General features: G+C 38.8%; 1 protein-coding gene across 2 annotated transcripts in view; it reads left to right on the plus strand.

Annotated features, from left to right (window-relative positions):
• The window catches only part of LOC143017883 (uncharacterized), a 49,909-nt gene extending 34,584 nt beyond the window's left edge, over positions 1-15,325 (plus strand). For both annotated transcript variants that reach the window (XM_076172906.1, XM_076172907.1), the window contains exons 3-5: positions 10,968-11,525; positions 11,661-11,815; positions 13,863-15,325. In XM_076172906.1, the coding sequence (XP_076029021.1) occupies positions 10,968-11,525; positions 11,661-11,815; positions 13,863-14,003 (854 nt within the window). In that variant the 3' untranslated portion in view covers positions 14,004-15,325. The remainder of the gene's footprint in view (positions 1-10,967; positions 11,526-11,660; positions 11,816-13,862) is intronic.
• Positions 15,326-15,575: the final 250 nt, after the last annotated feature.

Below are 15,575 nucleotides of genomic sequence, written 5' to 3' on the forward strand. Positions count from 1 at the left end.
TGTGTGTGTGTGTATTTTTCAACCTTGGTCTTTGGATCACGTGCTGGACTCGTGATTGACAGCTGTTTTCCTCTTGGAAGAGAGCTCAGAGCTCGTATGACCGATCTATGGGTAATGCTGTGTGTGCATGCGTGTGCGTGTGAATATAAGTTTTGCAAAGATCATCAAATACGCATTTTAGAGGGATCGCGATTCGTTCATATTTATATGGGATAAAATATTTGAGAAAGTGGCATAGGCATTGGCTCTGCCAATGAGATTCCTCATTCTGGATAGAGGGTGGGGCTTGCTTCACCTCCTTTTACGTGGTTGGTGGGAATTTCTCTACACGGTAAGGCTGGATTTGTGTAACCACTTATTGTTTGATGAACGAATTACATGGGAGATTGTGGCCGAAGGGTAGGTGTGGGAATAGGAGTAGGGGTTGGTGGTGGGAGCGTGCGTCGCCTAAGCACAACAAAAAAAGGTGAGCATAGGGTCGACGGATCATGGAAGATAGATGAATGAATGGATGATTTTTTTATGGGAGGAACGAGCAAGTAGGGGTTGGGGAGGATTCAGGGATGGGAAAAAGATAGATATCGTGAATAAGCGTTGATATTAGTGTGGTATAAGCCATACAGTGAACAGAATAAATACAGGTAACGGATTATGGAGTCGCTGCTATACAGAAGCATAAGTTACCTATTGTATGAACTGTTGTAGATATGGCCAAGCGGAGATTTATGAGGAGACATTGTAAGAAGTTGGACAAGGATATGTTCGTATTGTCATGAATGGAAGGTGTTGGTTGTCAGTTGAATGGGAAGTGCCATACAGAGGGTGTGTGTATGAGGGGTGCGGGGGTTGCCAAGCAGACAAGCGGTGGAGATGTGGAGAGAAAGGTGACCCAGTCAGTTACGGAATTTCCGGAGATTGAAGGCTTCGGCGGTGGCTGCAAAAAGGGGCTGTGTCATTCAGCCGCCTGCCGCCACCCTCCTTATCCAGAAAGGTAGCACAACAATGAAGCGTAAGATAAAAGTTTAGTGTACTCCCGGGATGAAGAATTATAATTTGAAACTATAATATCATAAGAATTGTTTCTAACCTGTTTTGTATTTCAGAAGTGATCTCAGACACTGGACATATTATAGCACCACGGAAAACTCACACTGAATAAAACATTTGATTTGCTAACATACAAATAACATCGTCAAAGCGCTATAACCTATTCCAAGTGTAAGTTTCCTTGGGTGTTGTATTTGTTCAACGTATATGTTTTTAGATAAATTTTAAATTAAAAAGTATAGTAATTTTGGCATATTGATTATCAAAGTTGACAGGTAATATTGCACAGTATATTGACACACAATAAATAAAAACATTATTAGTTCTTTTGTGTCTACTGATCTATACTGCTACATGGGGCAAAATGAATGTTAGTGGAAAATAAAATGTATTTTATTGTTTCTACAATAATCGACTTTCTGCCATTTTTCACAAAGACCAAGGTGAACACACCCACCCACACACACACACACACACACACACACACACACACACACACACACACACACACACACACACACACACACACACACACACGAAAAGAGGCTGCAGCAGATCCGAGGTGAAAACACACACACACACACTCGGTGGCGCAGTTAGTAGAGCGCTGGATGGGAAGTACGATAGTGCTCGCAGTACCCAGTTCGAATCCTGCCCAGGGCCGAAATTATTTTGGTATCGCTGTGCTTCGGGTCGTTACTCTGACTCTCGTGGGCGGGGAGTTGGGTGTGTGTGTGTGTGAAAGGTCATAGCATTACCCATAGATCGGTCATATGAGCTCTGAGCTCTCTTACGGGAGGGAAATAGCTGTCGATCACGAGTCCAACACGTGATTCAAAGACCAAGGTGAATACCCTCACAAACTCCTTGCCCACCAGTGTGCGTCCGCGCGCACGTGTGTGGTGTGTTAGGTCATAGCATTACCCATAGATTTAGCCATACGAGCAATGATGCTTTCGTTTGGGAGGGAGCTGTCGATCAGTACATTCAATGGTCGACAACTACCTCACACCTACCTGGCGGTGCCCTGGATACGATTCTCCCCCTTGGTCGAGTTTGTGAGTAAGGACAAAAGCCGTGGTCCGATTTGGCCAAAAAATAGTAGGAAGCGCCACTCAAAGAGCAGGTTTGGTTGGTACTGGCGGAATGAAAGAAACCGAGGACCTGTCTTCCTGCGCTCTGATTGGCTAAGCTTGGCGGCGTGGCGCGAACGCGGCAAAGGGACCTGTAGCTCTCGGTTGATCATTCATGCAACGGCAAGGATGTCGGTTTCTGTTGCAGTTTTCTGTATCCTGTGTTGCTTTCTATGTCAATTAGTCGCATCGTTTTGTTTTAAAGGTTCCAATTTATGTTAACGCTAGGAAGGCCCGTGGTCAGGACTTCATTTATGTATTTTGTTCATTCATTTGTTTGTTTATTTAAAACCAGTAACGTGCACAGATATTGCAAAGGGCAGGTGCTTTGGGCTGGAAATTGGGCACTTCACTCTTTTGTATTATTTGTGTGTGTGTGTGTATGTAAACTCTGTGCAATACCATTTTCCACATTATGATTTCTGAAAGGTAAGCAAATGGAAAAAGCCTGTGAGAAATCATTTTAATTCATTTTTATATATTTTTGTGAAGGGCACTTTTGGGGCACAGGGCAAAGGGGCAGGTGTTCGGACACCCCCAGCAGCCCCCTCTGCACGGGCCTGTTTAAAACTGATATTTATTTATAAAATTGCATAATAGATATTCTGGTTTATTGTTTAATAAATAATTATTGCCATCACCATTAGTAGTAGTAGTAATATAATCATCGTCAACAGCAGGGTTTTTCTTATCGCTTCTTGAGGTGGGGGACTATTTTTTTTTGGGGGGGGAGGGAGGGGAGCTAAGCCCCTCCATAGCTCCCTACCCCCACCCCACCCTCATCCCCGTGTCAATGGGCCTGGTGTTACGTTGGCCCCGTACCCACCACTTCAATGCTTGGGTTATTATTATTTTCTTTTCACAGTCTTGTTCAGGGTCCACGTGGCGGTGTTATCTTCTTCGGCTTGTATATCATTACGTCGTTAGCCATTGCTGGTGGTCCTTCCCAGGCGTAGCAAACTTTATACATTATTACCATCGTTTCATTTGATCGACGTGTCTTCTTTGTCCACGAGAGTGCACGTGTAATGATCGAAGATGTCCTGTTTTTTTCCCCAACTGCCGTACCTAGTTTTGAATTCCCTTGAGGATTTATGTTATTTCAGTCTCTAAGCGATCCCAGGAGTTGATGCGGGTAAGCGTGTGCACACCGGTGCGTGGTTGTGGTCACACATGTGAATGAATTGGGAGTAGGGTGAGACGGTTCAAGGTGAAGCTTCATGGTCAAGTCAGGTTTGGCTGGTGTTTGTGCAATGAATTAGAAGTTTAGCATCGACTACTTTCGTCTTACATAAAGTTTATGATCCCGTGTACACCGTCAACTACACCTCTGTTTACATTCGAAACATCGATGGTTAAAACAAGCTCTAATCGTTTAACATTGCATTCTGCATCACAAAGTCTGATATAGTGTTGAAATGTTTAGAAGACATTTCTTATTATTTCCAATGGCTTATTTGATTAAAATAAGCTGTTTAACGGGTTGAATATGCACTATTCATTTTAAGTTCTTACTTTTTTCTTCTTCCCGGCCTCGTCCATGCAAGATTCCGATGAGGTAGCCTACGTGGTCTTCTCGGGATTCACCGGGCATATAGTGTCCGTCTGGATTTTATTTCAATACTGATGATATATTAGTATTTTGTCACTGATACAACCAGTGTTTCAACCCTTGGGGTTAATACTACAACGAAGAGGTGGAGTCATAAAGATGGTATATTAGATATTTAAGGAGAGATAGTAAAAATTAAAAGTTATTAGTATTCCTTTTTACTGGAGGTGCAAAGCTCTGTCACACCAAAATCCTTATATGACCGAGACATCCCGAGATCTACACAATCCATATCAAGGTTGCAAAGAATTGGTTAGCATTAGTCTGGGCTGGGCGTAAACGGATTGTGTTTGCAAATTTTCTTCATCTACTTGTGCAGACATGTGTCACCCATGCTTCCAATTCCTAATAAAATTCCACCACCTTCCAGGTTTGAATGCCCAGTATTTCTTCTTTTGTTTTCAATTCCTTTTGTTGCTACGGTGATGCAACATGCAGATTTTGATAAAACTAGAACTTTTTCGTTCATCAGAGGACAGGGCATCATGTTGAAGAAAACAAACAGTAGAATAGAGAAAGCCGTGTGCCTCTAAAGGACATAAGGTGACGCCCATTTGATCATTATCCCAAGGGGGTGGGTTAGAATGCACTAAGAAAAATAAGGAGGTTTGGAGGGAGAAAGTCTGTCTATTCGTTATTTTGTTTTGTGTATTCTATTTTGGTTTTCTGGATGCTTGTTTATTACTTATATATTCATTCATTCATTCGTTTGCATTCTGCTTCCTTGTGTACTGGATATCTTCTTGTCATGCTTCCACTGAGAGAAATGGAGAGCAAGAAATACTACATATTTACTTATGTTCATCTCCACCACCACCTCCATTGTCGTTGTCCTCTCCTCCTCCTTTCTCCCTCTCCCGCGCCTGCCTGAAAGTCATTCAGTTCGCAACACCCTCCCCTCCCGTCTGCAACCAACCCCTCCGCATCCTTCTTGGTCTCAGCCGTCCCCCAACTCCTCCAGCGAAAGACGAGGGATGCAGCAGGAGTTCGGTTCATTCATTGCAGGCAGCCCAAACTTGACGGCTTTACAAGTCCACTGCAGCTCGACCCGATACCTTGACCCCGCCAGCATGGCGACGCTCACCTTGTGGCAGCGTCGCCTCCCGCACAGCAACGCTCCCTCGGCTGACTCAAGAAAGTTGTTTGACTTAATCAACAAGAAGGGTCAAATAGAATAAAAAACGATTATAAAAAACAATCCCTCCTTACAGATGCACGAAATATATACATGCTAAAACATTACAATTGTTTTTACTCCCAACCCTTGTAACTGTAAATACACAAGGCTCTGTCTTGCTAATATTATATGTTGTGCAGTAGAGAAGTATTGCACAATAATATTTGGGCTACGTACGCACAAAGAAATAATCATATTTACACTCGACTCCAGCTCGCTATGAAACTAGCAACGGTAAAACAACTAAACGCTGGAAGTTCCAAGGAATCTCGCGCTAATTTTAAGGACGTTCAAAGTTCAGGGTGGATACATTGTCACTGCGCAAAATGTTTTGTACTATAACACTTCTATTCGTTAGTATTTGTTTAAGATTTAATAGGTTGTATAGACTATAGATGATACTAGCGCCTGAACCAGTGTATAAGTGCATGTTTGTGCCAGAGAAAGGACAGGTTTAGAAAATACGAGAAATTTTCCACTAAAGAAATTAGAGCTAAGAAATAGTCCTTAAAAATGTTAAGATATATACCACAGTGGAAGACAAGGCTCCAAAGAACGTAATATATATATATATATATATATATATATATATATATATATATATATATATATATATATAAATATATATATATATATATACACATATATATATATATACATACATATATATATATATATATATAATATATATATATATATATATGTGTGTGTGTGTGTGTGTGTGTATGCGTGTATATATATTATATATATATATATATATATATAATATTTCTGTGTGTATATATATACATATGTGTGTGTGTGTTTGTATATATATATATTTCTGTATATATATATATATATATATATATGTATACATACACACACACACACACACACACACACACACACACACACACACACACACACACACACACACACTGAATGGTCCCCAGTACACAGATATTAATATTTTCCAACCACTCTTGATAACGCAGTGGTTTAAGTCATTGTTCACTTTTTACGTCTCAGCTGGGTTCGAGTCTTTGGCTTGATTACGTATCAGTTTCCGTATATGCTTCCGTCGAGCTCCTTGTCAGTCTCGATCGTGATGGCATGGAATTAAAGTGAAAAATTAATGGGGTTGAAAAAGATTATATATATATATACATATATATATAAATATATATATATATATATATATACATATGTATATATATATATATATATATATATATATGTATATATGTGTGTGTGTGAGTGTGTGTGTATATACTTATATATATGTATATATATATGTATAAATATGTGTGTGTGTGTGTGTGTGTGTGTGTGTATACTCCATTCAATAAGTAATGAGAAGATGTCAGGAGAGACATTAAATATGATTTGATCAAAATACTACTTCATGGTGAAGTACACATACATATATTCTATAAAATGACTAACTGGCAACTTTTTATATATGTAGGTCTGAGTGCAGCGGTGAACGTGGTGGAACCAGTCTGATTCTGTTTGCCGATCTGTGAACACTTGTCATTATGCAGGGAAACATGGAACAACGTTACGCCATCAAATTTTGTGTTAAACTTAAGAAAACCAAACAAGATCCTTATGGAATGTTAAAGGATGCCTATGGGGATGAACAGATGAGCCAAGCAAGTTTCTATCGGTGGTTTAACAGATTTTCTGAAGGAAATGAACATGTTGAGGATGAACCCAGATCTGCGTGCACCGAAAAGTGCACGCAAGGAGGAAAACATTGAGGAAGTGCAAAGGTTAGTGATGCAAGACCGTCGAATATCTGTGAGGATGATATCTGAAGCTGTTGGGATTAGTATTGGCACAGTAGAGATAGTTCTGACCGAAGATCTGAAGCTCCACAAAGCCTGTGCCAAGTTCGTGCCAAAGATCCTCTCCGACGACCAGAGGCAGTTTCATGTGGAATGTTGCACTGGTATTCTCGAAATGATACAGGCTGCTTCAGGTTTCCTGAATAAGGTAGTGACTTGCGACGAGAGTTGGGTGTTCACCTACGACCCCAAGAGCAAACGTCAGAGTGCTCAGTGGATACACACGACCTCCCCCAGACCCAAAAATGCAAATATAAGCAGGTCGCATGAGAAGGCCATGGCCATTCCTTTGATTCCCAGGGTCAAACCGTCAATAAGGAATATTACCTTACTGTTCTGAAAAGGTTCTGGGAGAAGATGAGGAAGAAGAGGCCTCAGCAGTGGAGGAGTGGTCAGTGGTGGTTCCACAAGGACAATGTCCCATACCACAAGTCAACGCTGGTGACCACCTGGATGGCCGACAGGAGAATGAAAATGGTACAACACTCACCCTACAGCCCTGACCTAGCCCCTTGCGACTTCTTCCTGTTACCACGCATGAAAGACAGCCTCAGGGGAACCAGATTCCAGTCAACAGAGGAGCCGAAAGAGGCATCGGAAAGTTACCTGAAGGGACTACTGAAAAAGGACTTGATGAGGTCTTCCAGGATTGGTAGAGACGCATGCAGAAGTGTGTAAATTAAATGCTAGAGGCAGTTATTTTGAAGGAGACAAAGTTTTGTAAGCTTATGAAAATAAATAGTGTCTCTCCTGACATTTTCTCATTACTTATATATACATTATATATATATATATATATATATATATATATATATATATATATATATATATATATATGTATATATGTGTGTGTGTGTGTTTATATATGTATATATATATATATATATATATATATATACATGTGATCAAGACCCTAAGGGTCAAAACGTTAAGGCAGTAAAATTCTTCCATTTTTTTCTCGTATACTTCCTCCGCCTTCAGTTACATTTGTCATAGTTTAAACTTTAAACCAATATATATATATATATATATATATATATATATATATATATATATATAGTATATATATATATATATATATATATATATATTCATATTATCTCTCCTGATAGCGTAGTTGGTTAGTTATTACGGCACTTGTCATGTGATCGTTGAGTTCGAGTCCTCGGCAGTACTACATTTCAATTTCTGCATGTGGCCCCATTGGGTCTCCCGATGTTGATGGCTTAGAATTAAAGTGAATTGTGGTTGTTATAATGGATTTTTAATCACTGGGACCCATTTAGTGTTGTACCAATATACATGCATACATATATATATATATATATATATATATATATATATATATATATATATATATGCTAAATAACCGAGGACAATGCAGATGTATGTAATGTAAGATGTGCTAAGGGATTTTATGCTCAGACTTGAACTAAAAGCAAGTAACTAGTCGTATACGATTGAGAAATTTACATTCCTCATGTTGGATTCGATTTTGTATTCAAGTTACCTCTACGAGCCTATCCAACATCCTCATGTTTTCTTTTCTATTCTAGGCCTATGTGGGTTGGATGTAATTGTGGTAATAAGTTATATATGAGTAGGGCTTGTTGGAGGAAGATTGTCACCGAAGTTCTCTCAGTACGTATGGTTGATGATGGCGGGCTTATTAGAGGGGTTGGAGGTATGGGGAAGAATCTAGTCTTCTCATGTTGGGAGATTCAGCAGGAAATGTCCATCAAGTATTTATTGAGGACCAAGTTAAAGGTGTGTGTTGGGAGTCGTGTATGCGAAGAGTGTGATAGAATTTTTTTTTTTTTTTTCTGTGTTTATATCTCTGTTTTTGGGAGGGGATAGGTATGGGTTGAGGATACGGCACGAAGAGTCGGGGTTAGATATTGAAAAACTTGGAAATCACAGTCTGCTCACTGGGGTTTAGGGGTACTAGGAGATCCAAGAGACTGGTGAATGAATATAGTAGTGAGTGGAATGAGGGGAGTTCTAGTTTTGGTGTGTGGGGGAGTGTTTCTGTGGATTTTAAGCAAAGGATCAGTGCTAATTTGGGTGCATTTCGACCCAAACCGTACAACTCAAAGCGGCGCTATTCTCAATGGGTAGGAAGGATGGGAGACGGTTGATGATATTCTAGGTAGGGTGTTATTACCTATTTCAGAGACAGGGTTGCTATGGTGACACTTTTGCGGTAGCGAAGAAACAGGCATGGTGCTATCTATGCACCGTATAATGTATAATTTGTTCTTTTCATTGAGCATCAAGGGTAAGGGCGTAGAAGTAAGAAGTATAGAGGAGGAAAGGCGCCGCAGCGAAAGGGCGAGGTGAACTAGTGAGAGTTGGAATCGGGTGAATGGTGGGGGGAGGGGGTAGGGAGCTTGCACAATGCTTGGGCTGCAGGTGTGGGAGTATAAAGAGGCATTTAGACGGTCAAACGGTTTGACAAGCCCGGTTTGTCAAACAAGTGTTTGAAGTGATGTTTGACCGTGTGAATAGGGTATTTGGTTGTCAAACACATTCGACAAACGTGTTTGACGACCAAATACCCCATTCAGACGGTCAAACATCACTTCAAACACTTGTCTGACAAACCGGGTTTGTCAAACTGTTTGACCGTGTAAATGGCCCTTAACAGTAGGGAGGGGGTGGGTCATGCCGGAATGACAAATTGCTAAACTTCTCTCTAGGTGGCTCTGGGGTGGACCGTCATACATTGAACCTCTTCTTACAGTTCACGCTTGGCTAGGGTCGGGTAAAGAGAAAGGTATACGGGTGGGGGGTGGAGCAATTGTAAGAACTACGCATGAATATAACACTACGTTATGTTTGAATTTGTACTGAACATCTTTTGAGATATATAATTGCAATTTATTCAAATTGGAAACATGGTTCAAACGTAAGAAAAAAAGTCGTTGCTCAGTAAAATCCCTTATCCCAGTTTTTTTTTTTTTTTTTTTTTTTTTTTTTTTTTTTTTTTTGCGGAAATGCAATGACATTGTTTTGATCAACATTATTTTTTCATTGGAATACTTGTCAGTATATTTTGTAATAAAAACTGGAGGTTCGGTAAGCCCATTTACCTATTACATCGTAGCCTTCAAATAATAGTTACACTCAGTGATTTTCAGTATTGATGTTTAATTATTCGGGTGCACCTGTTTCACGGAAAGGAAAAGTGATTTTATTTGTTCATTTAACGTTTTCATAATGTGCGTCATCTTGGATATTTCTACGATATGTATAAATTGAAAGAAAATGTCTGTGGGAAATTAAACGCAATTATCCAGGATGTGTATCACTATGTTTGTAAAATGAACGTCTTGTGAAGCGTGCGACTTGAGTTGTGACGTGTATGTTTGGAACACAGGCACTCCATGATTCGTGGAAAACTGGCGATTTTTGTGGTCGCCCGCCTTCAACCATTCTTGCCTCTTCGCTTGGGTACCGGAAATGCAATTGATAGTGCCTTTTACGCCTTGTGTACAGCATTTTTAAGACTTTTACTTAGCTTCTTTACACAGTGTATGATTACAATTTGTACTCTGCATTTTTTAAATACGTTAGTATAAGAAAGTGATTTTCTGAGATCATATTTGTCTTTGAGTGAACCAACGTGGCGCTCCGAGCGTATGTTCCCAATTGATGAAAATATTTTTTAACGATTTCATATATCTGATCCACTTGTCTTTTTTAAAGTAACTAGAATTGTTATTATTTTTATAATTATTATTTCAGGTCAGATTTAAAGATGCGCAAGTGACTATTCTGCTGTGGTCAACAAACGCAAAATTTTCACAAACTACTTAATTTTTCATACTTTTGCAACTTGTCATAAGCAGATATAGGCATATTCTCACCTTTTGGGGATCTTGCTGCACTAAATAATTGTCTACAATGAATTCTATTCCTTTTAATTGGATAATTACATGGTTATATTTTTTTTTGCCATGCAGTCAGTGTCATTGCAACTGAAATTCCCCATAAGTAACATGTCACAGTTACAAAAGCTAGAAGGTTATTGAAATAAAAGATCAAATAGTAACGGTAATTTTTTGTTCAGTATTTTATAAATGCATTTAACCAGGAATTGTTCTTTTGTAGGGTAGCATGTACTACTTATGCCTTTTTCACATGATGTTATTTTTCTTTTTCAGTCTCGGAGGTCACTGTTGGACATCGGATGCCCAGTTCTTCCCGGTCATCTTTACCTCGAGACGCTGATTCCATATCTTCCTTGTCGTCGTCAATTAGTGGTTCATTCTTGACAGATGATGATGCTTTGCCTCCTACTGTCATGGCGCCTTTGGCAAACACAACAAACCGTCGTCAATGTATTTCAAATGATAACACACGCAGAAGCACTCTTCCAAAGAGTAGTTCTGTCCAAGCTCCCAAAACTACAACTGTTCCCTTGAGGTCAACAATCACTGGGCACATTTCCCCAAAAGCCTCTTCTTCAGCGTCAGCCAAGAGATCTAATACATTTGCTCCCCCACTACCTGTGCTTCCGAAACCGTCACTGACCCGCCTCAGTCCCAGGGCCTCAGATTCTGTAGCAAAAGCTACAGATCTTGAGAACCTCAGAGTCAAATGTGTTGTGTTTTTAGGTGAAGGCGAGGCAGTGGTTCTGGAACAGGTTCACATTGATCTGATGAACGAACCCTGGTTTCACATGATTACCAGGAAGAAGGCAGAGATCCGTGTCATGAATAGTAAGGAACTATTCTTCAACTTGTCACAACGTATCAACCAAATTATTTAACAACTTATTGTGATATAACGGATCAATATATAAAATATTACATTTTCTCTAGACCTAGTACAAATTTTCTTTTCTGTTTCTACAGGCAAGGATGGTACCTTCCTCATCCGGCCGTCCATGCATAACACAGACCCGCTCACACTGTGTCTTCGCTACAAGGGTCGTACCTTCAACATACCCATCAGACAGCGTACCCGTGACAGACATTTTGCCCTTGGCAAGGAGAAGGCCAACGAGATTGTTAGTATCAAATAGATGAATTTTTTCAGGATTTTTTTTTTTTTAGTGATAAGTTAGTGAAAAAAACAACAGCATTGATGCTAACAAGGTTGCTGAATCAAAATGGACATCCTCACCAAAGTACCCTCTCACACCACCCCTACCACCACCATAAGGATGAATGGTCACCTACTCTCCACTACATCATCACCGATAAATTGGGTCTGGCGATTACGAATCCAGCACGTAGTCACTGTATGAATAAAACGCAGTAAAGAGAGACATATCATACCCAACACAGTGCTAGACAGCCAGATTTACCTTACCCCCACCTTTCTACCAGACAACACCCTTCTTCATCCACTCGTCTACAGAGAAGATGCAGAGAACATCTCTTTTGGTCATACCATCCATTCACAATCTCTTTCCACTCATGCCTCTTCCTTGCTCTATAAAATCTCTCATAACTGCCTCCCCTAGCGTGATCGGCATATCGCGATTACCTTTTGTTATTTGTAATATTTGACTCCCTTATGTTTACATTTAAAACCAAACATTCTCTTACTAAATATAGTATTGTTAAACCTCGTCATGCTGCAACCCCACCATCCATAGAGTCACTTTCCTGCTGTTATATGTTCACCAGTTTTCTGAGAGTATCTTCCAGTCATTGCTACCGTCGATCGTCGGGATGCCACGCCGTAAGCCATAATGCCATATCCTAGAATGCCTTCACCATCTTAAACGGAAAATAAGTCAGGCATACCGGGTTATGGAATCAATGGGTTGTTCCTGTTATAGATATATCTCATTTATCAAAAAAATTATAGTATTATATCTTCCAAATCCTCACTGTATTACGGAATAAATGAAATTTAAAATGAATATTCAAAATTATTCTGAGCGCTTTGAGCATGTAAGCAATAATAGATATAAGTTTTTAGAACCATATTAAAGCTATTATGAATTTCATTATTACAATACTGGGCAGTATCTTGCAATATATAAACAAGGATTTACGTTCATGGGTTCCTGTCACTTTTTCTCCATAGATGGAACAGAACTTTCAATCGTTACATTTTTCGCAGGCAAGGCATACAACTATCGTAGATTACCACTAATTATTCTGTTTAGCCCATTCTAATATAATCAACAATGAATTAGATATAAAGAAGCATTCCAAATACAATAAACGTATGTATTTCATAAGAAAATATTGCAGTAATGAAAAAAAGTAAAATAAGATGCCACAAAGATGTTGATCCATTCATAATCGTATAATCTTAGGCTAAATTACAATTCACTATATGATACATTACATACTAAACAAAAAGTCGCCTCCTCTTTGTAATGGGGATATTCGAGGTAAATTATACATCCATACCATACACGGCAATATGGTTTGTTGGTACCGCGTTCGACCGCTTATTCATCGATCCGAGTTCGAACCTCGCCCAGGGCCGAAAATTTCAGCATCGCTGCACTGCGAGCCGGCACTCCAACTATGTGTGTCTAAATTCACAACATTACCCATAGGTCGGGTCATATATAAACTGAGCTTTCATCCGGAAGGGTAATAGCTGTCGATCACGAGTCCAACACGGGATCCAAGACCGTGGTGGATCACATCAAAACTCATTCACCGCTCCTCCAATCTTGTTCGGGTCAAAGGGAGTTTAGCGAGACAAAAGCTGAGCTGGTTTACCCCACCAATTCATTTTATGGTGCCCTCACCCGATTCCACCCAAAATAATACAGAACAGAAAAGAACATATCTTCATTTATTCGCAATCTCTCCATTTATTCCCATCTTTTGCACCCTTTCTTCCCTGCTCGATAGACGTTTCTCTTGCATCCAATGCCCATTTCTTGTTGATACTGTGCATTACAGTTACTATGGTCGATGATAGCAGGAATAACGTAATAGAAATAAATACTCATGATACACGTATTAATGATCAATATTTAAGTGTTTTACACAATTTTTGTCTATACACATAATTTAAGGAAAACTAGATAATTTTATTCCATTTATATGAATTAACTGATTAATGTATTTTTATTGCAGGCCTTTAAAACTGTCCAACAGATTGTTGAAACTTATCATGAACGACCTATCAAGCTTCATACAGGAGACCGAATCCTTCTGAAGGACACACTTCCCAAACTTAGGGAAAACATTTATGTGAACCATTCATCGTTTGCATAGAACAATGGCTCTCGATTTCTTCCAGGCTATGGACCACAACCAGCTCATTAATTAAGAAAACAAATCATTAACCACTTTCTCTTAGAGTAATGATAAAAAAAGGCAAATAAAAGTTTGGTGTGGAACGTATTTTTCACCAAAAATGAGTAATAATATTGAAATATAGATAGCAAATATTTTGGTGTGAAACTATTTCCTACAAATAGAAATTTGAGAAATGATAAGAATTGTAGATAGACATTTTGGTCTGAAATATTTCTTATAAAGTGAAAATTGAGAAACGATAAAGAAAATTGTAGATAACAAAACTTTTTGTGATACATATTTCTTACAAAATTTGAGAAGTTAGGATTTTTTCTATCATAAAGTTATGAAAAAGCAAACATTTTGATGTGAGCCACATTTCTTACAAACAAAAACTTAAGAAATCATAAAAAATGGTGTGAATCATAATTCTTTCAAACGGAAATTTGATAAATTATATAAAATAATAGACACCTAACATTTTAGTGTAAAAAGCATTTCTTACGAACAGAAAATTGAGAAATTATATATAAGAAATAGGTAACATTTTGGTGTGAAACATATTTCTTACAAGTAGAAATATGAGAAATTATAAAAAGTGGTAGATGGGAAACATATTTCTTACGAAAGGAAAAATTGAAAATGAAGTACAATATTAGATAAACATTTTGGTGTGAAACATATTTCTATATTTTGCAAAGATGTATGAACATGAGTCGGATTCACATGTGTGGAGATATTGATCCTTGTGTTCGGGAAAACAATTTTATGTATATAGCAACCGTTCTACATATAATCAAATCACTTGTATACACAACAGATTTTTTGTTGTTGTTGTCATTATTCATCACCACATTTTGAATTAGATTCTTGATGTAATAGTCTTTGATTTACAGTTTATTGACTTTTGCAGTACTGTACTTTATGTTAGCTTTCAACAGCTTAATCATGTATGATATGGAATATTTGTGACAAGTCTTACATCATGAAAAAATAAATGTTGCTGATGAATTTCGTCGGGTGCTGAATTATGTTTTGTACTCTGAAAATACATCCCCACAACGATAATCCCTTTTCCTTTCAATAGATCTATTTGAGAAGAAATATTGGACTATTGTATGTTTTGTATCAATTTATCTAGCTAATTGTAGTACAATAAACCCTTGATGCTTGCGACTTTAGATATTTTCTGTGTTTTATTTTAGCTATCTATCTAAATACCAAGGGCTTTTCCTCCTATAAGGTAGGTAGCTAAGTCAAAAGGCACGTACACACTCCCACTCATTCCACTCCCATATACCACCATTTCCTCCCTCTCATCTTAGCTCTTCGTGGATGAAGGGTCATCCCTGTATTCCGCTCACTGGTTTGGGTCAGAAGCAATGCAGCAAGACATAGCACATCCACAGCAAGGCCGCTTCACTTAATCGGCGACCCCCCCCTCACCTCTCCGTTCCCTCATGCGGAAAATAGAGAAGACGGGGAGAAATACCTTCGGGTTGCGTCAAAATATCATTCACACATAACCACTCCTTACTCCCCCGACCC

Source organism: Oratosquilla oratoria, chromosome 33, assembly GCF_046742065.1.
Source record: "Oratosquilla oratoria isolate Oo_2021 chromosome 33, ASM4674206v1, whole genome shotgun sequence".
Taxonomy (NCBI): Eukaryota; Metazoa; Arthropoda; class Malacostraca; order Stomatopoda; family Squillidae; genus Oratosquilla; species Oratosquilla oratoria.